This window comes from Bemisia tabaci, chromosome 5 (assembly GCF_918797505.1).
Source record: "Bemisia tabaci chromosome 5, PGI_BMITA_v3".
Taxonomy (NCBI): domain Eukaryota; kingdom Metazoa; phylum Arthropoda; class Insecta; order Hemiptera; family Aleyrodidae; genus Bemisia; species Bemisia tabaci.
The window spans coordinates 23196693-23224215 of record NC_092797.1 but is presented as its reverse complement, the minus strand read 5'-3'; the positions used below and the strand labels follow the sequence as shown (position 1 = coordinate 23224215).

The 27523-nt window shown below is 39.9% G+C and overlaps 1 protein-coding gene across 3 annotated transcripts in view; it reads right to left on the bottom strand.

Moving 5' to 3' along the window:
* LOC109036577 (protein eva-1 homolog C) overlaps positions 1-27450 on the bottom strand; it is a 441562-nt gene extending 414112 nt beyond the window's left edge. For all 3 annotated transcript variants that reach the window (XM_019050891.2, XM_019050893.2, XM_019050892.2), the window contains exons 1-2: positions 26745-27450; positions 2252-2428 (exon numbers count right to left, since the gene is read on the bottom strand). In XM_019050891.2, the coding sequence (XP_018906436.2) occupies positions 2252-2375 (124 nt within the window). In that variant the 5' untranslated portion in view covers positions 2376-2428; positions 26745-27450. The remainder of the gene's footprint in view (positions 1-2251; positions 2429-26744) is intronic.
* Positions 27451-27523: the final 73 nt, after the last annotated feature.

Sequence of the window (27523 nt, the reverse complement as noted above, 5' to 3'; positions counted from 1 at the left end):
AAGAGAAGAAAGTGTATTTGCTGATTTAATTTTTTGAATATAATCATTTGATAAAGATAATCATTTTGGAAGGAATAGAGATTTCACAATTCTTCACGGTTTCTTTTGATGAAACGATGGTGCAAAGTTCAGGAATGATGCAAAAATCTACGAAATTCTGGAATCAGTTTGAGTTGCATCTCAGCAATGCTGAGAAGTTACAGGGTATAACGTAGAATTTAAATCTGTGATAGAGATTCATAATCCCACTTTTCTTCGACCAAATCTAGCTCTAATTAAAGGCAAATATCGTTTCATAAAATGGATATAAAAAGCAAATATCTCGTATCTTTACACCAGATACTTTGTGCAAGTATCTAAGGTACTTATTAGCCCGAGACCACCAAATTACTTTTTGAGCTCAAAAGAGAGCCGATTCTATTGCTGTGGGGTATCTCTTTAACGTTTTAACGCGCGTCTAATGTTTGTTTCATACGTTTGGATGTGCGGTAGGGATTATGCGCAGTAATTGGACCGCGTTTTAACAGAAAGGAACCAAACCACATCAGCTATTGCCATATGTAACTGGGCAATTTGATTTTTTACAAGAGAACGTCTGAGCGAATTCCTTTGTAAATTTTAAAGAATTTGCCTCGTACGTAGAAAATGGACTGTTTACACCCAAATTCGCACAACCGTTTTCATGTGTAAAATCAAACTGCCCCATTAAATTTGGCAATAGCTGATGTGGCTTGGTTCCTTTCTGCTTATCGCGGTCTAATTGGGATTAGAGCAGCCGCAGATACCCGACTGAAAAAACTTTGAAAAAACGGGAAAGACTCGACCGCACTGTATGGCGCAATGCGTGAAGTATTCCTGCAGTCTTGCAGCCGCTGTTATGAGTTTGACGCCGACCGCACAGTGTTTGGCGCGATTATTCGAACCCGCGTTATCATGCCACATCAGCTATTGTCAAATTTATTTGGACAATTTAATTGTTTACAAGAGAACGTTCGTGCGGAATCCTTTGAAAAGTTTAATGAATCTGCTTCGTGCTTTGCAGAAAAATCCCTGCCATTTGCCTACGAATCCGCACAACCGAATTCATGTAAAAAATTAAATTGCCCTGTTAAATTTGGCAATAGCTGATGTGGCTTGGTTCCTTTCTACTTATCGCGGTCCAATTGGGATCAGAGCAGCCGCAGGAACCCGACTGAAAAAACTTCGAAAAAACGAAAAAGACCCGACAAATAGCCGGAAAGACTTAATTCGTGAAAACCCCGGATAGAAACCATACAAAATGACTTGAAGACAAACAATACTGCTGTGGGAAATGTAATCAATTCTATACGTTTATGAGGAACTTGCGAGGAATGTTTTTGAGAGGATTTCTCAGCTTAATACTCTAAAAGTAACTTTTCTTTAATTTTTTCATTACTTGAACACTTAAAACTTATTAGGAATTATATTAGTTATTACGGGTGGGCTTATTTATTGATTTCCCTTTATTTTAGGTTTAATTTTAAATAAGTATAACCTGGTTTCTCAATTTTATATTATATTTATGGGAGTAAACTTAACGTTTTTTCCGCAGCACTTTCGTGGCTAAGGTGGGATAGAGTTGGAGATAGTATCACCTCCCCCCTTCCCATCCAGTAATTCTGGATGTGGGAAAAGTTCTTTGTCGAGGATGGTTATCTCTCTTAATGTGGAGTCTCAAATGAAAACACCGTGTTCAGTCACTTTATTTTCTAAAATTTTCATCATGGAAGCCTCAAAATGCGTCCTAACAAAATTAATTTTTTTAAAAAATTCCGGATCCATTAAATGGGACCATTCGAAAGTATTCTTTGCTGAAAAGTAAATAAATAAACGTAATTTTTTAGCGTAAATTAATGGAAAATCTGTGCCACGGAAGCTTCAAAATGCGACCAAATAGATTGAAAATTCCAAAAATTCTCCACACCCCCCACCCCCCTTGCTAGGGGGACCAGCCCCCCTAGCAAAATGACCTAGGTACGCCTATGAATATTTTGCTGACAGAGATTTTGGTGGGAGGCTTCAAGTGTACATACGTACATAAGAGTCGCTCTCACAGCGCTCTGCGACGGCTAACCGCCACAAAACTCGGTCCTCCCACAGGTCATCAGGGAGTTGGCATTCCCTCATCTCATCCACAACCCCCTGTCGCCAACCTTTCGCCGGGCGTCCCCTTCGACTCCTCCCAGGAGGAACCCAATTCAATTCAGGAGGGCTTCAAGTGTAAACTTACCTAAATTGTCAGCTGCAGAGTAGAATATCAAAGCGTAGAGGAGATGAAGTCTGAGGATGATATGCGAATGACGAAGAGCGGGAAGGCAGAGGACGGCTGCCAACCGGGTGGCGGAGAGTCGCATAGCACCGCAAATCAACGCATCTTAACACTTTTTTCGGGCCAGCAAATCACGCACTGAAACATGCAAGAATTCCAATCAGCATTCAGGATAATCGCTCTTATGTGTAATTGACATACGCTGTTAAAAATATGTTATTACTTCCAAAAGAGAATACTAATTGAGGCACTGGATGCGAAAAGGACACTTCTTGATTGCGGTGTTTCAGCATCTCTGTTTCTAATTAATCCCTTAAAGGGAAATTTAATGGGTGATTTTTCCAGAATTCCTTCCATAGAACATCGTAGAATCATAAAGAATATTCAGTAAAAAGTTTTGTGAAATGGATGCATTCACTTTCCTTATAATGAATGAAATATTGGAGGAGACTCTGAATCACTGCAACTGAGAAGTGCCCTTTTCGCATACAGTGCCTCAATTGTAAAAAAATCGGTAAAATTTAATTAAATCAATAATTGAAGAGTATAATGACTGGGTCACGTCGAAAGCAGTGACGATTTTTGCAAGTTGCCAACACTGTTTACTCCATTCGGCAATTTTTTATTAAAAAAAAAAAACCCAGACGAAAAGGGAAAATTTTCCTAATTTAACGACCCGGTTGAACTAATCAGATGTAAGTAAGAATTTTTTCATGTTTTAGGAATACGATGTGATAAATAGAGCAAAATATATGATGCCTAATCTTATGCGAGATATTTTTGCCTCTTCTTTTAAAATTTAAAAGACATCAGCAGACACCCTGGTAGAAATTTCGGTAGAAATCTCCAAAAGACTAAAATTCGCGAAACATTCTCAGAAAAATCTGTGCTTTTCGATTAATCTGACGTTTTCGGGCAAGAAAATCGCATGCAAAATAGATTTCGCTGACACGCCGAACTTTGTGGGTTCCCTAACGTTTTACTGATTTCCCTGACAAACGAAAAATTCGCCGACGTTTCCCGACTTTTCCAGGTTTCCCGGTCACTAGACACCCTGTCCATTAAAATGTACGTAAAACAATCGATTCCTGCAGCTTGGGTGAGGCTAAAATCGATATTTTTAATGGGTTTAGCTGAATGGAGGAAAAACTGGGTTTCCAACTTGCAAAATGACCACTGGTTGAAAGGATGAAAGAAGATAGGATGCCCAAGTAAGTGCATACACGGAATAAAAACAGACCTGACGATAAAAAGACATATCTACTCGTTTACTAGAATCTATCGGCTCGTAGGTAACAAGGTCAAAACATCAATTCGCAGGAGGTGAAAAAAAAAACACCCTCGCGAATGGTGTGGTGTGGATGTATGTTGCGCCTTGCTTTGACACGTTATCAAAGCAACTGCTCGGCGTCCATTGCATTGATGAGTGTCATTTTAACGCCGCGCCGGCCTTTTGATGAAGCAACAAAGATCGTTTTCGCAGTACCGATATATTGGACCTTTGAGCCATTAAAAGGCGAATAATCGAGTCGACACTTTGGTGAATCGTTTACCGGCCGTTGCCATAGTGTTATCGTGGACATCAAGGATGCGTAAGAAAATTCATTCTTTTTTTTTCACGAAAAACGTTCAATTTATTTTATATCGTTGGCTACGTGCTACGGACATCACGAATATTTTCGGTCTGGAAATATCATGAGTCTCATCCTAGTTGGACTATATTTTGCAATAAGGAACTACTATCTCTGGCTCATCTGTAAAAATACGTATGTATATAAGGAAACTGGTAGTAGATGCGTTGTTTGTAAACTGAACCAGAAATTGTAGGTCCTTCATGCAAAATGTAGTCCAGAAGTAGTTCATACTTATATTTTTTGTACTCTATGCAGATAGTGGACACCTATTCCGATATGATTCAGCAATAAATGTAAGTTGTAAATGTCTTGTTGTATTTCTAGCGTATTTAAACATAAGCCGATTCTGTGATAAAGTACTTGAGACTGCTTCTCCATCCAAGATCTTCGGATTTCTCGCAAGAATAGTAGTGTCCTTGCATTTGAAACAAGCAGGAAGCTCCAACGCATTCGCGTCGGAGAGCGGCTCTGGCGACAGTAGTTGTAGTCAAGAATGAGGGCCTAGACACATTTTGTCACTGATGTACAATCCGACAACTGTCGATTCATGTTTTGTAACTTAGCAGATTTACGTAGCCGGTGTATAAATGTGTATTGGCCCTTGATATGCAGAATGCATGGCACTATCACTTGTTGTATACTTTTAATTTTGAAGGCTCTTTGGAGGTCCGCATCCTAAAAAATTTCTCCCACAGTATTTTTTTTAACTTGTCGTTGTGATTGGGCGCCAATTTCTTTCAATTGAGTGATCATCTTCTTTTTTTGTCAAATAACTAGTTTGTGCAACAATAAGACTGAAACTGACTGTAACTGAAATTTTGTCTTTTTAGATATTTGGTTATTTTGTATTTATTAGATTGTATATTTTCACAGCCCTGTGATAAGAAACTTTGGAATGCATGGTTGATAAGTCGTTTAGCGAGGCTGCAAAAAATTTGCATTTTTATATCTGAAATTGTAGGTAATGGTTTTGAATATCGAATTGCGATATATTACACGGTTAAGATAGGGCTATATGTCTTGTCGTAAGCGGCGACATAGAGTCGATGTCATTTCAATAATCGCCCCGATGGCCACGGTAGTTGTGACGTTTACGGTTTCCTTGGTAACCTTTGTTTGCTATCAGCTGATATCGAGTAATATGACTAGGAAGCTCCAACCCAGTGGTTGGAGCTTCCTTAACCGCGAAAACTTTAAAATTCAAATTTTCAAATTTTGAACGTAAAGTACATTTTTTCCATCACGAGATTAAAGCACAGACAAGTTTTGAATTATTGACTGTATCACCATGATTCCAAAAATACACTACACAACATAGCATTGGCTAACAATAAAACAATATGCAATAAAATAAAGTCATGACAAGGAACATAGCCGAAAATGGCGCCGATTCCCATTAACCAACGCGCGGTCTCTCCAATGTAACATGGTCCAATGATACTCCCCAGCTGGGACCGTCCGGAATAGCAGCTCTAGTGCAAGCACCAGAGCCGCTAAAATGACTTTTAAAGAAAATACAGAAACGTAACGATAAAAATCTTCGATTTTTTGAATATCTCTATCAATATTCAACTCGAAGAGCGCGCAAAACTGAAGGTTGCCATAATTTCTTCATTTTCAAATTCTCAGACTTTCCCTGATTTTTCCCTGACTATTTTCGGTTTTCTCTGACTCCAAATTGTTTTGATTTCCTGAATTTCTCTGACCTCTGAACAAGATGTCCCCCGTTATTTTTTAAATGAGCTGACTTTTGCTAAACTTTGGACAAAATTTCCTTATTTTGAGATCAAATCATGTATAAATGCATTCAGTAGCTGGATAAAAGATGAAAAACCTTAAAAATGACCGGAAAGAGTAAACAGTCTACAGATAGTGAAGGTATTGGAAAATGTATCAGAAATGGGGCAGAAAGCCGCATGTGGCTGCCTGACCTCTTTCGGCCGTCGCAAATTCCCTGACTTTCCCTGATTTTCCTCGTTTTCCAGACCACAGGCAACCCTGCATGACTCATAGATACTCCCGCAACCTATCTATACCTACATTTCATTGAGGAGATAGACTTCTTCTACTTAGCATCATTCCATTAAATAAAACAAAGAGACGCGTAAGATTTTCTTAGAATGCGAGCTCTAAATTAACTTATAATCTTGTATGTGAATATCCATGCATTGAAACTTTGATTTCAACCCACCCTTAAGCGCACAATCAAATTATAGATACGTAACATTGTCTCTTAAAACACCCTTTGATGCTTGCTATTCGCAAAACTCCAGTTTAATCGTTTCTGCGTAGTCTCCATACAGTTAATCATTTTCATGAACAGAGATAGCCTCCTTGTGAACTTGCCTAATGAGATGACGTTCCGGGAAGCAAAAGGATTCTGCTAATTCTTGACAAAAAAATCAAGGCATCATCTGCATTTAAAAGAAGAAAATGTTTTCGAATTTCTTACTAGACTTGCTAAGACTTAGAATTTACTAAGCTTGAGAAAAAAATAGAACTGCCCTCTCCTGAAATCTAAGACTGACTCGTGTAAAGTTGCAAATTACCAAACGTTTAGACAATCAAATATAAGAATATGGCCAAAAAACCACGTAAGAAATTACTCGAGTTGCGTATTGACGTATGGTCGAATTGTATAAAATGTTGGGAATCCTATAAGCGACTTATTAGTTTATGCAAGAGTTAGATGAAACTTATACCTAACATTCACTCGAAGAAACGTCTCTTGGATCCATAGAGTCAAGACTCTTGAAACATTTGACAAAAAAATATTCTTGCTCCATCGCATTTTCCTTGAAGCGCGAGCAAGCTCTTGTTTCATTTGACAGAAAAATTCTTGCTTCTATCGTATTTTCCTTGAGCGCGAGCCAAGCCTCTTAGTTTAAGTGGATTTCCTTTTGATTCAAGAAAAAATCTAATGAAATAAAGAGTTATCTTTCTTGTCAAATTGTTTTAAGAGTCTGGACTCTGGAATCAAGAAACTTTCTTTATACGTGTTTGAATCGACGATTTCCTAGCCTAACTTGGAGTATTTTCACAATTCCAATTGGTTTTTCTCATTGAGTGCATAGATTCGTAATGTTAATAGGAGAACTGGCGCCACTTTTAAGCATGTTCCAGGTCCCGAATTCCGAGACTCCTCAGTGACGCCGAGTCACTTTTTCGATACCTAATCGATCGTTTTCGATACACGGGGACCCAGCTATCCGATGTAAACAAAGAAAACAGCAATTACCTACTACGTATTCCACACCGCCATTTTGGATCGAAAAAGTGACCGAAGCTCGGCGCACGCCGGGCTCGGGGCTTAGCGACCAGAACATGGCGCCAGCTCTCCCATTTACATTACGAATCTATGTGCTATATGGTTTTTTTGCATCGGATCTTAGACGCCCCGCTGAGTATTGCGGGCATTTTGTTTTAGCGTGGCACGGATTTCGCTACGTCATTACTGCAATTGGCGTAATTTTTTATTTTTTCTTCGGACGAAAATCTCGCTGGAAGTTGCGGGGATCTGGATAAGCGGAGCGGAGAGACGACGCAAATTCCTGGTTTTATGTCGTTTAGCGCCGTTCGCGTCTTCGGGGGTAAAGCTTCCCCGTGGAGATGGCCGAATGACCTCCTGGTTTGAAGAGGGACTCGCGAGACTGCAGATGATGAGAGTGGAAATGCAGGGCCATAAAAATCGACGACGTCAGAACTTGGCTCAGAGCTGGGGGAGCTTTAAAGAAATCGAATAGGAGCTGCCGCCACGGCGAACCGGAAATGATTTTCAGTGAAAAACGTATTCTATTTGGATACAAACCACGACCGCCGCGAGGCCACGAGGCATTGCCGTTATGACTTCATGCATTACTCTGCTCTGCCGAGGAAAAACGCCGTATGAGCCTTCGGACGTTGCCAAGTTCCCTCCGATAAAAACCGAAATTGAGGCACTGGATGCGAAAAGGGCACTTCTCGATTGCAGTGTTTCAGGATCTCTGTTGCTAATTAATCCCTTGAAGAAGAATTTGATGGGTGATTTTGCCAGAATTCTTTCCATAGATAATTGTAGAATCATAAGGAATATTCAGTGAAATTTTTAGTGAAATGGATGCATTCACTTTCCTTACAATGGATGAAATATTAGAGGAGACTCTGAAACACTGCAAACGAGAAGTGCCCTTTTCGCATTCAGTGCCTCGATTACGGGGAGAATTCTGCCGTGCTATAAGGACACACGTCGTATGAGCCTTTAAACGTTTCCAGATATCCTTTGATAAAATGTGAATTTCCAGGGTAGTAAGCGATTACTTTTCTTCGAATTTTCCAGAGAATTTTATTCGTAATCATATCTATATATCTGAAAATTTTAAGTGAAAATATTCATAACTCTTCTCAAAAGTAAACATTTTATCGAAGGAAATTTGGCAACTCTCGCATGCTCATGCGGCGTTCTTCCTCAGCACGGCAGTATTGTGAATAGTATTTTTCAAAAATTTCCAGGGTGCCTACTATTAAACAGGCTGGCCCAAAATCAGTACTTTTACAGTACTATATCAATACATTCCCAAAAAATTCAGTACCTCCTCAACAGAAAAATTCAGAACTTTTTCAGTGCCTCCATTTGACGAAAGTCGAAAAATTTCAAAAATTTGAATTTCTCGCTCAAATTGCGATTAAAAAACCAAAAAAATGAAACAAAATTCCGGACTCCTTGCGAAATTTCTGCACTTTTTCAGTATTTCCAGACCGCCCTTCAAAAATCAATACTATATCTGGACTTTCCGAAAATTCCGGACTTGTAGACATCCTGATTTCAGGATTTGTACGCAATTTAATCTAAAATATCTGAAAATTTCAAGGAAAAATATGCATGAAAGTCGTCAAAAATACATGTTTTATCAATGGAAATTTGGCAACTCTCGAGAGTTCGTACGGCGTTCTTCCTTAGAACGGCAGTACTGTCCTCGCGAGTGGGATCATTCTAATATCCCGAACGCCACCCGAGCCACGAACAAAACGCCGATCACTCGTTTCTTCGGTCGATATTTCCCATCACTTGAACACTGGACAACTGACTTAGACTCCAGAATTATATTCTTACATTTTTCCTTTTTCTAGACGGCTTTGATAAACTTTGCTGCTCGAAAATACGAGTAGAAACGGAAGAAAAATTGGAGAGATTCAACCAGAATGCTGTTGTGCTGAGGAAAAACGCCGTAGGTGACTTCAGACGCTGCCAAGTTTGCTTTAATAAACTTCGGATTTTCCGAGGAACTTATGAATATTTCCCTTCCAATTTTTCAGATATTTGTAATCGCAATTTCAACCGAAATATCTGAAAATATCAAGAATTATTATTCATAGGTACCCTTAAAAGTAAACAATTACTAGCGAGAGATTTGGCAACATTCGAATGTTTATACCGCGTCTTTCCTTAGCACGGCAGGATGAGCCTAACTCTACCACGCTTGGGAAAAATGTCATATGAGCCTTCAGACGTTGCCACATTTCATTTGACAAAACACTAATTTTCAAGAAAATTTGTGAATATTTTTCTTCCAATTTCTCGGGTAATTTTGCTTGTAATTTGATCTAAAAATTCTGAAAAGTTCAAGGAAAAACATTGATAATTTTCCTTAAAAATGAACATTTTATCGGAGAAAATTTAGCAACTCTCGAATGTTCATACGGCGTTCTTCCTTAGCACGGCAGAACTGGGTCAGATATCCCGTAATTCCCGCTCGTGTTTCATTTCTTTATCGAAAAACCAAGTGAGATTCCAACTTAAAATTATTGAAGTCTAGTATATTTTTCTTTTATATTCTGAGGAGAAATTGATAGAAAATTTCAAGGCGTCATTCTGTCTCTGTTCCGGTTTTAAAAAAAAAATAAATTAAAAAAAAAAAAAAAAAAAAAAAAAAAAAAAAAACAGGCGAAAGAGAAAATTTGGCGAAGAAGCGTTCATAAATTTACATGACTCTCTTTCTCTGCATTTTGACCTGCATTCTCTTAAAACGATTTTGCGACGTAGGTCCCTATTCTTAAATACGTAAGAACAAAATGGCGTAACGCTATTCTCGACCCCCGCCTCTTCCCTCCAAAGAGCGTTACGTAGTTGGACTAAATTTTGCAATTTGGAACTATACTTTCTGGCACATCTGCAAAAACACTTAAGTGCATAGGGAAACTAACGGTACATATTGTTTCTAAACTGAGCCAGGAATTATAGTTCCCAATTGCAAAATGTAGTCCAATTAAGACACGGCGTATTTAGGAATCTTATGTAAACTCTAAGTATGTTGCGACTGTTCCTTACAGCCTTTAAATAGTTAGAAATACGTTGCATTTTTTACCCCTTACTTTTTTACATTTTCTTTCTAGGTATCATCCTTCTTGAGAGACCATTTATCTTTGAATACCAAAGAGAAAAACTGTACCTATTTGACACATTGCTATTTTAAAACCAAGAACATTAAACTTGACACTGGCTACTGGCAAAACCTTTTTCACCAATTTATTGTTCAAGTATATTTTTTTGATGGACAAAAATTAGTTTGAATTGTGTATTAATTTCCATTTATTTGAACATTAGTCATATGATTCATCTCTGTTCTTGCTCGTAAATTGCGTTGATGGTGATGCCTCTACTTTTAACTTACATGTTGGTTCAAGTCTTAAGGCGCAATGGTGCAATGCATATAATTTGCAGCATGCGACGAAGGGGTATGCATCACAAATGAGGTTTTTGTCGATGAACATCTGCTGCATGAATGAAGTCACTGTCTGAAACATGCCATAGTACCTTCAAACATTCCACTCGACAAATGCTTTGATTTTTTTTGCTCTTATATCCACCCACTGAAGATGAATGATGTATTATAATGCGAAGAACGTTTCACTCATTCTACCGGAGATGAGATGTTTTGACAACACTATCTCCGACTGAACGTAAAATTGACGCATCAGCCGTAAAATTAAAAATATTTAGATAGACTTAGATATAGCTCACCCCCAATATTGTCTGTCCAGGGGAAACCGACATATGCACAGTCAAACTTTCTTAAATTTCCCCTGATGAAATATTGATTTTTAAGGAAAGCTATACATATTTTTCCTTGAAATTGTCAAATACATCAGATTAATTGCGGTTAATATTCTCTGCAAAATTGACAAAAAATATTCAAAAAATTTCCAGATGTGAATTTTACTGTAAAATTTTTGGCTCGCTCGTAATAGAGAATTTGCAGGTGTCTGAAATTTGATGAATTTCGTGTCTGAACGGAAACTATTGAGTAAACTGAACACGAGGATACCCTTGGTTCATGAGTTGAACAATTATCGGAGAAGATATGACAAAATTATCTAATCTGCTAAAATACATGTGTTTAAATGGAAAATGCCGCCAGATGACGTCACTAGGCGGTGCATTTTCTCACTTTTGAATATAATATCATCTATTTCCCACATCAGAAAAAAATTATAAAGAATATTGAGAAATCAGCTCTTCAAGCACTTTCACATGAATAAGCAATAAAAAATTTGCATGCAAATCCTCAATTCTTTGCGGTCTGATCAACAAGACTAGTTAATCAATCAACCAATTTGGTTCGTTAATCAAACGCAAATTAAGTTGATTTCCAGCCTTTCTGAGCGTCGATCTCCCCTCTATGTACACGCGGTTCAAGTTTCCATCACATAAAACATCGCTCAGACGTCCAATTTTAAGAGCAGGGCAAGGAAATCGTTTGGAGCCTCTACAGTGCGCGCGCTAAATTCGCCGAAGATATATTGTTTGAAACAATAAAATCTGGACTTTGGCTTCATGCTGGCGGAATTCAATAATGCGAGAACGTGATCCGGCCGGCCCGGCTAGCTAGGGTCGTACTCCCCACGTTTCATACATTTGCTCCCTTCTTCCGATGGTTACTGGGTCACTGCGATGATTTCTGCAACGTGAGAAACATTTCGGCCGAACGGAAACCTCCCGGATTTCGGATGTAGGATTGGAGTGCGCCGTAAACTATGGACAAATCCTAAAGGTCTTTTCAGAGGCTTAGCAATTTTATTGGTCTTGTTCAGCGAAGGACTTTTTTATCCTCCTCCAAGAAAAAAAAAATCCGCTCTTCACGGACGAATCGGACCGCGCTGAGCAGAAAAGAACCGAGCTATTGACAAACTTGATTGGGCAATTTAATTTTTTACATGAAAACGGTTGTGCGGATTCGTGGGCAAATTACACAGATTTTTCTGCAAAGCCCGAAGCAAATTCCTTAAAATTTTCAAAGAATTCCGCACGAACGTTCTCTTGCAAAAACTTAAATTGTCCAAATAAATTTGACAATAGCTGATGTGGCATGGTATCGCGAGTTCGAATAATCGCGCCGAGCACTGTGCGGTCGGCGTCAAACTCATACCAGCGCCTGTAAGACTGCAGGAATACTTCACGCATTGCGCCATACGGTGCGGTCGGCGTGACACGCATATTAGCGCCTACAGGACTGCATGAATACTTCCCGCATTGCACCAAACGCAATGCGAGAGTTATTTGCGATAACTATTCGACTATGGGTATAGGCACATTGCCGCTAGCTGGATTGAAGGCTCAGCACACTATGAATATGACTCGACACTCCACCACGCTCCCTTCCCTGGCTTGCGCGACGCTAAAATCGCCGCGACCACGCGCCAATTGTTTTGACGGACCCCTGCCCGGTTTTACCCCCAATTAAAGGGTAAATATGTATCTTAATTGCAACGATACAGAAACTCTGACGCTGTTCAAACGATGCAGTGATTCTGAAACTTGATGCGTGTAAAAATAAGTTTAGTTTAATAAAAAGAAAACAGAACGAACGAAAATGTAGCGTCGAAATTTTCGATGCTTACATTTGAGATCCTTCAGGGAAATGCATGGAAACTCCTCAGAAAAACTTTGTGTACTTTTTTAAAAACGGTGATAAAAAATAAAACATAAAAAGTGGTGCATAACGATGCAATCAGATCGCGTGCGCCCGTCGGCTTTTGAATCCATTCATCTCCTAATAACTTGAACAAGGCTGTTCTACGATTTTTTACGTATTGTATCTTTCAGTAGATGGCGGCCGCAGGCCCCTAGTTTCTTATATTATTCTTCTTAAATTTTAATTTTGTATCATTTTTGTAGATCAGATTTTATGAAATATAACTGTGATCCAGTGTTCACGATGCTTTGTCTAAAAGGAAAATAAAGCTATAGCAGTTGGGCAGCTGCGGCAACTTCGGTAGCGCGGAAGATTTCTTCTGCTACTGATACTCAGTAAAGGGGACGAATGTTGAAATTATTCTTAGTAATAAGATGCAATCACGTTAAATACAATATTTTCGCCTCGTAGGGAGGAAACCAGGGCTCCTCAATCGGGCGTCCGGCCGACTGTTCACCCGCACTCGCTTCTCCCGCCGAAACCCGCATGACAGCTTCTTGCACTTTTGCCAACTTCGACCGAAGCTCCGGCCATTTGGCGCGAACGATTCCCGGAGGAAATCAGCAAGGATGACGTCACGATTTTCAGCCGCAAAGCTTACGGGACTCGCGGGGTGGAAAAGTTTTAAAATCCGATAAAGCGAGGAGACATCGACAGGACAAGCAGGCAAGATCGGAAAAAACTTGAAGGAGGGGCACAAGAGGACGGGGGTAAGGCACAGCGTAAGAGCAAGTTAATATTCTGCGGGGGGCAGCACTGATTCTACGGTTCTCTTGGAATAACGACGCGAGTCTTTTCCCGTGTGAGCCCTGGACAACGTAAGGCTGTATATACAACAGGGCTCATTTCAAAATTAAGCTACGAGACGGAGCGACGATTTGGCGCGGTGAGTTGGGAGGGAATGCACTCAGCACATGCTAAGTGCGCTCGCTTATTCATAAGCACACTCATAGACACGCATTCGGATGCTTGGAGGATCTGCAATTTAAATGAATGGCTTATTTGAAAAATGGCGTAAGCCGCCTTAGCATTCCGTGTCATTTGCGTCCTTTTCCGAGTAATCCGTCCAAATATGAGTCCTTGGCTCTTGAACCGTTTCTGAGGAACTGTCGCGTCGAGGTGGATGTGTGCCGTTGCGTTGGCGGCGCTAGGTTCCGTGCCAGGCGCCTGACCTGATCATCAATAGAGGGAATTATGCAAAAGAATGGCTGGTTCAGCGAGACGCGGTAGCTCCTCTTTAACAACCGAGCCCCTTGAATCCCCTGTCATGCTTTCTCTTCCGTCGTTTCCATCTTCATGTTTAGAGATTTCTGTCAAAGACAAGGAACGTGAAATTAAATCTGAAAGACATCAAATGTCTACTAAAACAGACTGGCCAAAAATCAGTACTTTCATAGTGCTTTTTCAATACATTCCCAAAAACTTAAGTTCTTTTTCAATACCTTCAACTGACGAAATTTGAATTATTTCAAAAATTTGAATTTCCCTCTCAAATTGCGACAAAAATGAAAAAATTCCGGACTTTCTTGCAAAATGTCCGCACTTTTTCAATACTTCCGGACCGTCCTTGAAAAATCAGTACTATTTCCGGACTTGTATACACCCTGGACATTATTGCAAAGGGAGGGGGAGGGGGTGACGAACCGTGGTCACACATAGAGTTCCCTAGTGAGCTGCTGAGCAGACCCATCGGTACCCGAGCCTCGAAGTTTGCAGGCCCCTGGACCAACATGATAAGATAGGTAAAAAAAAGAAAAACAGAAGAATGAAGTGACAAAAAAAGAACTGAAATCTCTGTCGAACCCACTCTGAGTAAAGATTACTACTAGCGCGGCTCAAGGAAGGAAATTTTAGGGACCCGGACCTGTTTAAGAAAAAGAAAAAACCTGTTTTTATGTTGCTCAATTTTAATTATGTGTTTGATTTTATTATTTGTATTCATATTTGTCCCTGTGTTTATATGTATTGTCTTGCTGGCGTTTTGAAAAATTTGTAATCTTGTTATTATTTGCTTGAATCGCCAAATGTCAATACACAATTTTGAAATGTAATTTTATTTACGCAAGAAGGATGCACCAATGTACGCGCTGTGAAGACTGTCTAACCGCATAAAACTGTTCACTGCACTGTCGTGATAAGGAAGGACGCTGTATGAGCCTTCACATGTTGCTAAATTTTCCTTGACAAATAACGAGTTTTTGGGAGAATTTGTAAAAATATTTTATTCAGGTTTTAAGAGAAATGTGTTCGTAGTTTTGATTTAAAGTACCTGAAAATTTCGAGACAAAATATTCATAGGTAACTTTTTTTAAAAATGCACATTTTATCCGGGGAAATTTGGCAACTCTCGAATTTTCATACGGCGTTCTTCCTTAGCACTGCAGAGCTTTCAATTAGAGTTCTCTCTATTGTACTTATGTACTTCCTATTTTTGGTTCAGGGAGTCATATGGCTGATCTAAGTGACTGAGCTGAGTTTTTAGACGAATTCCTACCATGAAGGGGGTGAAATAATTCTAGAGACAAATTAAACTGCTAATTTTTTCTGCAAATGTCTGCTGAGATAAGACAATTTTAAGTAAAAATTGGATTGTGAGTGAAGTATATAGGCTCCGGTGCCTTGCAATGACAGAGCCTCACTTCTCAGAAGCGAAGTAGAAATTTGAATTAGTCGAACTGTAAATATCGTCATGGTGAATCATTGAGTGAGGGAGTGGACAGTGGAGTTGTTGACCTTCACCCGTTCTACCATCGAAGCTTCGCACCAAGCGTTCCTTTTTTCGAGAGGCCCCCGGCCCTCAATAATATTGATGATTGTAATGAAAGAACAGAGTTTAATTTTATACAAGCCTAGATTTTTGGCTTCTCCGTCTTGCGTAAAATAATTTGGCTCAATAAGGATGGTATATTTGCTAGTGTTTCAAATAAGGTTCGTCCGTGTATGCATAAGTAATTGATACTTGTCACTGAAAACTGATTACGAGCCTACATAAAAAAGTATGCAAGTTTCAGCGTCATTTTCTAGACTGGAATTGATGACCGTAGAGGAAAATTTGAGGAAATTATTGGATTGCAATTATATAATTTCTACTTGAGAAAATTCATGAACTAGGCTGCAAAATGTTACACTGTTTTTAGGAAGATTACAGGATCAAGATGGTTTACAAAATGCTTGCTACTTATTTGATGTATTCATATTTTTTAAAAAAAAAAAAAAAAAAAAAAAAAAAAAAAAAAAAAAAACCGACTCCGATTGAAGCTTTTGAACTTTTCGGCCTTACTTTCCTCGCATAATAGAGCGCACTCAGCACTATTTTTCCACCTTGTTAATACAGTTCGGGCCACATTTTTTAGTGTTTTTTCTTGCTCATTTGATACATAAGTATATACGTGTGTCATTTAGTGTAAAAAAGCAAACCTCCCTCTGCTTGTGCACTTGTATTCGCCTAAAGAATACAAATACAAAAACAACGAAGGATAGCAAAGAACGAAAGCAACGAACGGATACGAAATCGACGAGCTATCCAATATCTAGTTAATAGAGGCCACAGCGTATTAAATGTTTAAATTCGAGCCCAATCTAAATATTAGTGGCATATCAGGAAATTTTTTATCGAGAGGGTGGTGATTGAGTATGGTCTAAAATTTTCGTTGAGAGGGAAGAAATGAATGTATACGAAATTATTGAAATTTGCAGAAAATGACGGATGTGAAAAAAAAAAATTCAGGTCGTGAAATGTAAGCCCCCCTCTCCGTCCCGCCTGAAAGAAGGAAAGGGTCGGAGATTTCCGGCTGGGCGAATGGCAGAAATTAGGCAAATTGTTGACAGCACTACCGAATCCTATATTAAGCTTTATTTTTCCTCACAGAATTACAAAATTCAATTCCCAGGACAAGTTAGACCCTGAACGTACATCTTCGAATCAAGACATAACAAAAGTTGGCGTAATTGAAGTTCGCGGGGCACTTGGCAAGAGAAGAAAAGAACGCGATTCCGAGAAGTACCTACATAAAGTGAGACTGAGACTCAATCTCCCTCAAAGCGCTGGCGAGGGAAGAAGGGATTTCTCGCTGAGGGAGAGTATTTTGTGGGAGTGCGCCCCTCCAATAAAATTGTATGATTTTCTGCTTGTACAAAGCGCACGGACTAATGCCAACTCGCACTGAACTTGCCGTCCTGAGAACTCACCGCGGCTCTTCAAACTTCTGATAAGGATTTACCTTGAGCTCGTATACGGAGCCTCGCAACACTAAAATTACAAACAGCGACGAGCCCCTCGTGGACAACGCTGAACAAGCTTAGTCTGAAGAAGTGAGACCGTCACTTTGGCGTATTTCTACCAAACAGGCCTACGTGGAGGTGAGAAATATGGGGTGTGCTCGTTAGTTCTCTTTGCGTTAGAGTGAATGAGAATTATAAAGCGCCAGTGACGTCAGCGGCAATGATCGATCCGACTCGCGAGGAGGAGATCGTCGTCGGGGCGCTTTAACACATGAGCCCTGTCCACAACGCTCTCATCCCATGCCCGCGGCTCATGAATCCCGCAATCAGTTGGCACATAGGTCTGTTTGATAGAATGTAATATCCCACTTTTCCAATTCTTCAAAAGGGATCACGCCCTCTTTTACATTGTTCCTTATGCAGCTTTCTAGAGCGCACCCCATATTTCTCACCTGCACATAGGTCTGTTTGATAGAAATACGTCCACTTTAAACCAGGTTAAGGCGTTCATCCGCATCAGGTAAATTTCGAGTAATGAAGGGCCGGCAAGTGCGCGGTAACACCCCCAAGCCTCGGTTGTTAGTGATGTCCGATACTATACACTTAAGCTTTCAAGCATTTGAACCGTGGCGACAGGTGGGCTTGGCCCCCCAGGCTGGACGTACGTGCGGATGAAGATGGGGATGGGTATGACCGAGCAATGAGAAAGCCGCCGGTTCATTGCAACAGCAACACTATGATTTGTCTAGTCTCTTTGAAAAAAGACGAGAGATCCGTATGGCTGATGGATTAAAATTGAAATTAGCTGTGGTATAATACTAATTGTAAAGTCTTGTTTCGTCGACTTGCTCGAAACGCATCTTTCATTTGTGGAGAAATCGAGCAAAATGATCCTTCAGGTGAGAAGGAAATACAAGTTATGTAATCTGCAGCTTAGGGGAGTTATTTTCTCATGATTTGGTGCAAGGAATATCCAATGGGAGAAAAGTTGTCTTTCAGAATGCATTTCAGAGTCACAGAATAATGAGTCGAAAATTTGATAAAAATGTGTCCATTTACCGGCGTATTGCGGCGACCTATAAAATAATATAATTCATTACTAACGTTTACAACACCCTCATTAATGTAAATGATTGTTTGACGTTTTGAAAAAGTTTAGCGTTTAAACTAAAAACTTAATTTTTGGCCCAAAATCGATTCTTGTTGTTGTCCTAAACAATTTAAAATTTCACCTTGAGGCACGAAATCAACCCAACTTTATCAAATTTAATTAAAAGCCTGAGGCCCACAAATACGTCTGTGCGGAGCTTTTGCATAAGTCAGGAATTTGCAGTTTAATTACTAATACTTATGTAAAATTTTACAAGAAACGCAATGACCCCATTGATTTTCGGTAAAACAAACTTTAAAGCTTAAAAAAACCTTTAAAAATTGAGGACGTAATGGAAGGGATATCCCGCGCTAACCTGAGAGTACACATCTATATCAAGTCAAACCCTCCACGCAAAGATAGGGAGCAAACACTTTAACAGGGTGCCGTGTTTTCAGTTTTGGAATCCCCAAACAATGTGGCAACCCTGTTAATGGACATATATTTGCTCCGTATTTTTGCATGGAGAGTTTGACTGGACGTCCCCTCCTTTCCGGTCTCAATTCTGAGAGTTTTTCTGGGTTTTGGAGTTCGACTCCGAGAAAACTAATGGCATCATCGTGTTTCTCGCGAAATTCATTACTTTAATCGCTAGTTCCTGACACATGCAAGAGCTTCATTCCTCGTGATTCCCTCCAAAAAACTAGAGTACCTTTATAGGGATGGACTACTCGATTGGAAAATCTTGAGCTCTTAAACAATTGAGTTCTTACGGCTCAAAAGGGAGACAGCGTGAAAATCGCAAACCACTAGAAAAGTGCCGCTGCCATTCTGTACATTTGAAATATTAATCAATAGGGCCGACATCGTACTGTAAACTAACGTTTTACGGATTCAGACTTTGACACTGAGAAAATGTATGCGAAATCAAAGTTTTATACGTATTTATATAATTTTTGATCAGTGTACCTACCTAGCAGTTTAAATTAGTACGACTGGATAATTCGAGTTCATAGGTTGGCTAACCTTTTGGAGCTACAAGACCTGATCAAACCGAACCTCCAAATATTCGAACTGTCTATCTTCTCCCTATTAAGGTACTCAACGAAAAACGCCTGATTTCCACGAGGAGGCGGCTTAATGACCCGTGCGATGCAAGCTGATCGCACGTTGCACCAGTTGGTGGGCCACGGTCGGTCTGGACACGTGGCTAGCGCCTTCTTTTTCACATATCGAGCCCATTACGATTCACCTGCGCATCTTCGGTTCCTGCTCACCGACCCCCGGCGACCAGCGGGCACTTCCGTCCCCTCAGCTCCTGCCGGTTCCACGCAACTGTGTTTGTTTTATGGTTCTGCTCGCATATCGCAATAATGTGACCGTATCTGCCGGCTCTAAATACCGTCCTGAAGTTATGCGTGCCGGTGCAGAGCTCTGTCAAGCCATGATGCAAATTGCAGATCCTTCATTAGGTGACTTGAAATTTTCATAGAGTACATACAGTCGTAATGTAAATGGGAGAGCTGGCGCCATGTTCTGCTCGACGAGTCCCGAAGCCCGGTGTGCGCCGAGCTTCGATCACTTTTTCGATCCAAAATGGCGGTGCGTAATACGTGGTAATTCCTATCTTCTTTGTTTACATCGGATGGCCGGGTACCCGTGTATCGCGAGAACAATCGAATAGGTATCGACAAAGTGACCCGGCGTCACACAGGAGTCTCGGAATTCGGGACCGAGAAAATGCTTAAAAGTGGCGCCAGCTCTCTCACTTACATCACGGCTCTATGCATTCTATGTGAATTTTATAGCTTCATTCTAACTAAAATTTCGAGGGAAATATGGATGTGATACGGTTTTGTTTGAAATTTGCTCTCAAGCTCACGAAAAAAGCTACCAAGGTTAATTCGGTTTCAAATTTGGAAATAAAATCAGTCGATTTTTATCATCCAAACGATTTCCAGGAGTCTCTGGGACGATTAGTGATAATTTGAGAAAGAACGGAGGCTTTTTTCAATAAAATTTCCCGGTCAGACACTGGAATAAAAAGTCGCTTGGATCTAGAGTCCAGACTCTCAAAAATATTGACAAGAAAAAATACTCTTGATTCAGTCAGATCTTTACTTGAATCGAAGATCCGAGCCTCTTGATTTAGGCGGATTTCCTTTTGACTCCCGCAAAAAGTCCGATTGAATCAAGAGTATTTTTTCTTGTCAATGTTTTTAAGAGCCTGGGCTCCAGACCCAAGCGACTTTTTCCAGTGGATGCTTATGGGCCCGCTTCTCAAAACTTCATTTTTGCACTTACATGCTCTCCTTGCTCTCACAGTTAAGCTTACATTAATTGTCGACAATCCTGTGGTAAGCATGCAAGCTTCTTCGCTAATGCGTAAACCACACCACCTCTCCTCTGAGCTGAGGACGGCATGTTGAAACCCTCGTTGCAAGTGACTCCTTCCATTCCCGCCTCCGCAACAACTCCACACGTAATGATTGCACGTGTACTCCTCGAGTGCTCGTACTCGGGGCCAAAGACAGACCTGGAGCCGGGAGAAGCGAGTCGCACTTGGAAGTGAAGAAGTTGGCGGAACACTCAAACTTAATGCGACTTTGTCACTGTTGGCTCTCGCGCAGGCACGTTAAAGTTGAATTAGGAGTCTAGCTCCGAGTTGGGGGTGATCTTGTCAGAATACTTAGGAGGAGCCTCGCTCCGCGGATGAGACGTGCAACTAACGGCAGACGTTTAAACTGCATGTTCATTTCAATCTCACGACGTTTTTACCCGCTACTCGCCCGCGTTCACTCGTCCTCAACTTCGTTAAGTTGTAAAATAGTTACGGCTTTCGCGGGTCAACCTCCGATTCCCTGTGGATACACCCGCGAGTGCCTCACCCCTTCATCCCTTTTCTTCCCTGGATTAGATTTCCCTTTTTTTTCGGGGCTTGATTTTCGTGGCGTTTGATTGATTTCCATTGAGTACCTTCACTCAAGCGCTGTCTCCAATCGTCAAAATGGCGTCAAAATGGAAGCTCAAAGTGAATCGATTTCAACGATAAATGGCTCAAAGTCGGGACTTGATGCGATTGATGAGTGTTGCAGCTCAAAATAGAGCGGCGCGACCCTTTTTTGATCAACAATCGCGAACAGGTCGTATTTATCGATTCGCTTTGAGCTTCCATTTTGACGAGTGGACACAGGGCTTCAGAACTCATTGCTTGTTTGAAAGCATGCGAGAGGTGGGTTAAAATAGCTGATAAGTATGGACAGCTGATCAACATGAAACTACGTTGCTTACGACGTTTTATTTGTATTCTCATTCTTCTCCGTAACTTCTTCGCTGAGGATAAAAACTGTCGGATAAATTTACATTTCTGCGGGTCTTGATTTTTGAGGCGACTGATTGATTTCCTTTCGACATTATCCCTACGTCGCTCAGTGGATCGAGTCAATTAGAGGGTCGGACATGAAATGTTTGACTAAAACTGCATATTTTGGCGTTTATTTCCTCACATTCTACATTTCAAGGGGGCTACGGTAAGAGAAACTTTTACGAGGAAACCAATGGAACCACTTTTAGAACCTCAAAGTTTTGGATAAATAGAAATATAAGCGTTTAAAAATTCCAAATTTTGTCCGACCTCTCCAATTGACTCTATCCACAGGATTATTTGATGAGTTCGTGTGGAGATAACTCTAATGAATACTAATTCGAGATCAATGCGGTGGCGTCCTTTGCGATATATCGATTGATCTGTCCTTCAAACCTACGGAAAAGGATTGATAGACATAAGGTGTTTGCAACGAATACCTTAATAATCGATTCTTCACCACCGCTTCAAATGGGAGGATATCGATGATCGATCATTAACACCTCGCCACTGATGACTTGTGAATATACTAAGTTCTTGATTACACTTTATTATTGTTCTTCGTTGACGGGCAGAATTTTCGTCAATGAATAACCCAACTCGGACACTTCCAATTGACTGTGGTAGTACCCCAATACATTAGGCTACTAATCCGAATGTTGTGGTGCTACCCCAACTTGAGTTGCGATACTACCAAGATTAATAGGAAATCTCCATATTATACAACAAATTGAGGTAGTACCACAGTGTGAGCCGATAATCCTTGACATACTGTATGTTCTGTAGATTCAGGGTGTCTACTAAAACAGGCTGGCCAAAAATCAGTACTTTTACAGAACTTTTTCGGTACATTCCCAAGATTTTCAGTGCCTCCTCAACGGTAAAAATGCAGTACTTTTTCAGTACCTCCAATTGACGAAATTCGAAAAATTTCAACAATTTAAATTTCTCACTCAATATGCGACAAAAATGACAACAAATTAACAGAAAATTCCGGACCTCCTTGCGGAATGTCCGCACTTTTTTAGTATTTCTGGACCGCCTTTAATAAACCCGTACTATTTCCGGACTTTCCGGAAATTCCGGACTTGTGACACCCTGGTGGATGGATACATAAGAAAATGTCAAAGGTAGTAAGTAAAATTTATAGAAAATTGAAAAATTTAGAAGCGAATCGTAAGAACAGATTTATGAGACCATGATTATTGACTTAAACTCGAAAAATACTTAAGGCATTGGATTTCCCTTCACTACACTGGATACCGAAGTGAGACCGAATTAATGAGGCCAGGTCGTGTTTCATCCGACTCCGACAGTCTCTTTCGAGGAATCAACTTAAATATTTACGATTCACGTATATGACAGAGTCGAGAGGCGGTTAGTTTTACGATTGAGAAACCGAAAACGTTTGCGGATCGAATTTGAGCAGCCTCGAACGCACAAGCCACAGATTTGGCCAGAAGGCAGTTCCCTATTCGTATTTGATTAATTCACCGTTCTACTCTCTCCGGGCAGGCATGACTCATTGATTTGATGCGAATTTACGGTTATAGAACCTCGTGCTTTGAAGGTCCTCGGTGAGGCTCCAACCTCCCCCTCCCCCCTTGACAAATTTGGACAAAATATGAATTAAAACGCTGGAAAATCAACGTCTTATTAGTCGCTGCCGTGCTAAGGAAGAGCGCCGTATGAACATTCGAGAGTTCCCAAATTTCTCCCTATAAAATGTGGTTGTTGGATGGAAGTTTTGCATATTTTTCTTAGAAATTTTCAGATATTTTAGATTAAACTGCAAACAATGTTGCCTAAAAAATTGGAAAAAAAATATTCATAACATTCCCAGTAGGAAATTCGAATTTCATCAAAGGCAACTTGGCAACGCCTGAGGGCTCATATGGCGTTCTTTCTTAGCACGGCAGAGTGAGGCACTGACTCTAGTCAAATGGAAATCATTACGTCATACAATAGCTTTATCATTTAATCCTTGCATTTTCTTTGGAATTCAATTGCCGAACTTTCGATTACGTTAATCATTTTCTGTGCGTAAACTTTTAAGGGTAATCTTGTAAAGCAGAATGCATGTAGATCGCGTGCAATGTCAAATGCTCCATTAAGTTCCCTACTATGATACATTTCCCTTGGAACTGACGTGGCGTATCATATTGATTTTTATCAAATATAAATAAAAAAGCCACTAGGTTTTCTACCACTTTTGTAAGGCAGGAAATATTAAATTGTGAGTAAATGCTCTGTGATTCACTGTGTCGAATTTTACTCAGGAAGATTTTAAAAAAAGCCTATAGTTTAAGCCCTCAATTTTCAACTGTTGGGAATATGTAATGGTACTCTCTTGCACCCATGGAGGACCGCCTGTATCGATGCATTCAAAACCAACACAATTTTAGAATATGGTACAGCCCACTGGCTTAACTCGCAGCCTCGTGCGTCTCTTTGTACCCTCCCTGCCAAAAAGTAAAATCAGGTGCACTTAATTAAATTGCATTAACCACTTCAAGCGCAGCAAAAATGTGAAAATAATTGAATTATTAGATATTCTATATGTACATATAGACTTACGGTTAAAAATTAATTGGATTGATGTATCATAGACAGTCAAAGCTATTTCAACCTTATATAATTTTATTTAGAGTTCTCTTTGTTTACGACCGGATTTACCTATAAGTTCTTTAACCGGAAAATTGCGGAAGCTGTTTCGCACTGAATTAATTTGATTACTTATTTCATTTAATTTAAACAAAAAATAGTTTTGACGTGACCGAAGATGATTTTTCCGACTGGTTGATTTATGATAGAATACAATCATACGTGACTTATTTCAGATAACTAAAAGTTTTCAGTAATTATTAGAACTGAACTAAGTGTAATGATTCATTTTTTCCAAGAATTTTGTAAAATATACATAGTTTTAATTTAAAATTTGGAGGTATTTTTTACGAGTAAGAATTATTTAATACAAATTCGCGAGTAGACAGAAGCTGGATTTTTTTGCTTCAGATGCTGTTCAGAAAATACTCAAAGGTAATATTTTTTCAATAATATGGGGGTCTAAAACTTGAAAAATCAACGCTTGCCATTTTCATGTCCTCTTTGAATGCGATGTTTATCTGAAAACTTGAAAACAGTTGAAAGAGTATCTCGCAAGAGAAAGAAATAAGACATTTCAGCGGTGCCCGATCGCCTGAATTTTACTGCTTAGTCATAGAAGAAGAAGTCACGTTTGCACAGAGATTGCATTTCATGCTGCTGTAATATTACGAACCATATTTTCGACTTCTCTCATTCAGTGGAAGCAAATCAAACCTCCGGGCTGAGCTACCTCGAGCGGCAGCACAAGAGAATAATTTTTATGGGGGTATTAAAGCCAGGATGTCTTTTTTCCCAACTTGTAATTAATGAACAGTTATTAAAATAAATATAATTACTACAAATGGACATTGTAAGTCGGCAATCACATAACTCGGTTTGCAATGTCGTAGACTTCCTGTAATAAATTAATTTTTTACTCGGAAAACTACTCAACGGCAATTCTTTAAAACTGCCGTGACTTTTCTAATCCGTGCGGAGAAAATTCTGAAAAAACTTCAAGGAATGATGTCAATAATTTGTTCTCCTTTAAAAAAAATAACATGACGTAATTTTCAGACTGATTCCCTCATCAATTTAGATATAAATGATTTATATAGGGACGGATTTACCTATACTTGCTGCCCATGGGCTGCCTGTATTTTGCCGCCCCCTTCTCATTCGATTTGAAACTTCAATAAAAACCATCAAGTGAACGTGCCGGAGGTGGAGGGGTGCATAAAAAACGTTTATTCGAGTTGGACACATTCTTTGCAAAAGCCCTGTAAACAATACTAGCAAAAGTTCACGGACCTTTGCGCGACAGTCAAGTTCCGTAAACCTATCTCTGTGTGGACAAGGCCTTCCATTTCTAAGTAATGAGCGAAAAATGATGAAAGAACAAACATAAATGTGGTTTAATAATTTTAACTTCCGCCGCGCCGCGCTGGCCGCACTGTATTTGGCGCAATGCGTGAAGTATCCATGCAGTCTTGTAGGCGCTATGCGTTTCCCGTCGACCGCTTCTGACCGCACAGTGTTTGACGCAATGCGTGAAGTATTCATGCAGTCTTGTAGGCGCTAATATGCGTTACATGCTGACCGCCGCGCCGAGGGCTTCTCCTTTTCATCTCAAGTCCTCGTCATTATCGCTCTCTGCGCCGCGCCGTTCAAGGCCAAATTAGGTGTTTGGTTTCTCTCTTAACTCAACTAATTAAAGCCTTTCTTGTATCACCGAAAGACGGCAAAATTAGAAATTACTATACTCTCAGGAAATGAGAGATTTTGTCGTCTTTTCTTGTTTGTAATTGTTTTTTTTTTTTTCTGAATCCGATTTTTTTATACCTACATTAAAAAAAAAAATGCAAAATTTGTCGCCCCTTTAAACTTGCCGCCTTGGGCCGGGGCCCATGTGGCCAGCCCCTAAATTCAGCCCTGTATACATCTACGATGATACTACAGGAACTCGTATATACCTTGGTTTGTGACGTTACAGACTCCCTCTCATAAAATTTTGAGCATGTCATTAAAAACTCACGCTTTCAATTGATTGTTCAAAATTTTAAATAAACTTTTACCGTTTTTAAAAGTCGATCGTGAGTGAAAAATTCCGACCAAACTATATCTTGGGGATGGGAAAATTTTCAAACTCATTTCCTGGAGACTTTCCCGCTTATTCCTTGCTGTGTAAAGAATATTCGGCGAATATGTCAAGTCCTAAGCAAAAAATTAGAAGCTCTATCAATTCAAAGGCGGATATTGTTAAGGGGGGGGGGGGGGGGGGTAAGAGGTCTGATTCTCCAAGAAAATCCATACCTACTTGGTCCGTACGTCCAAGAAGTTTGCAGGATTATGCTAAAGTGGGTAAGTAAATGACAGTAACCTAAGAGATATTTTCATATTGGAAGGAAATTGGAATTGGATCCATTTTTCGGTGAGAATATAGCTCAAAATCAAATGCTCCTGAGAGGCCGCGATTTTTTACAATTGTCAGGAGAAGACTCTCCCTCTCCGGACTCCCTGTAAAGCTTGAGTCCGTTTAGGCTAACTCTGTCCTCATCGCTGTATGGGTGGAATACGGAGTCCAGCGGTAAAGATAAGTAGAAAAACTTACCTAATTTTCGAAAATCCGAGTAAATAGAGTTATTCCGATTATGAAACCATATTCCAAAATGCGTATGTTTTTTGTAAAACAAATTGGAGACCACCACTACCTATCAAATAAACCGAAAACAAAAATAGCAAGGCTATCACTCCAAATTAACTGATTTTTTTCACTCGCCAGAGCACACTAAATCATGTTTATAGAAACTCCTTAAATACTTGCAAGTAGCTTTTCAGACCCGAAATCAAACCACAATCATGTACCTAGATGAATCATCTCTTGTGACCACCAAAAATAGATAAATAATTAATCAATGACATGGACGACATGTTTTCTATTTTAACACTGCGGAAACAATAGTAAACACAAGGTGAGAGAAAACTGCTCGGGTAGAGAAAAGATCACTTTCAAATGGAAAAATGGACTAATTTGTAGAGCGATTAAATTTACTGTACGAGGAGAAATACATGGCTAGCGAATGAAGTAACTTGCGTAAGCTTGTAGAAAGTTTACGATTGATAAATTGACATTAGCTGTGAGAGAAGACCGTAAAATATTCGTTCTGCTGGAGTGAATCCGAAAAACAGGAAAACACGTGTTCTCGCAAGGTTAGGAAACTTCGCCGGCGCGCTATAACATCCGACCGACCGAAAGCTCTATTTCAGCGCAACTGAAAACAAGGTGAAGACGGGGCGGGGGTACCAGGTCTCGAGCCCATCCCCTCCGACGCGGAGAAACAAACATAATTCGTCGGGCCACCGTAGCACAGCAGCACTTTCCATAACGCG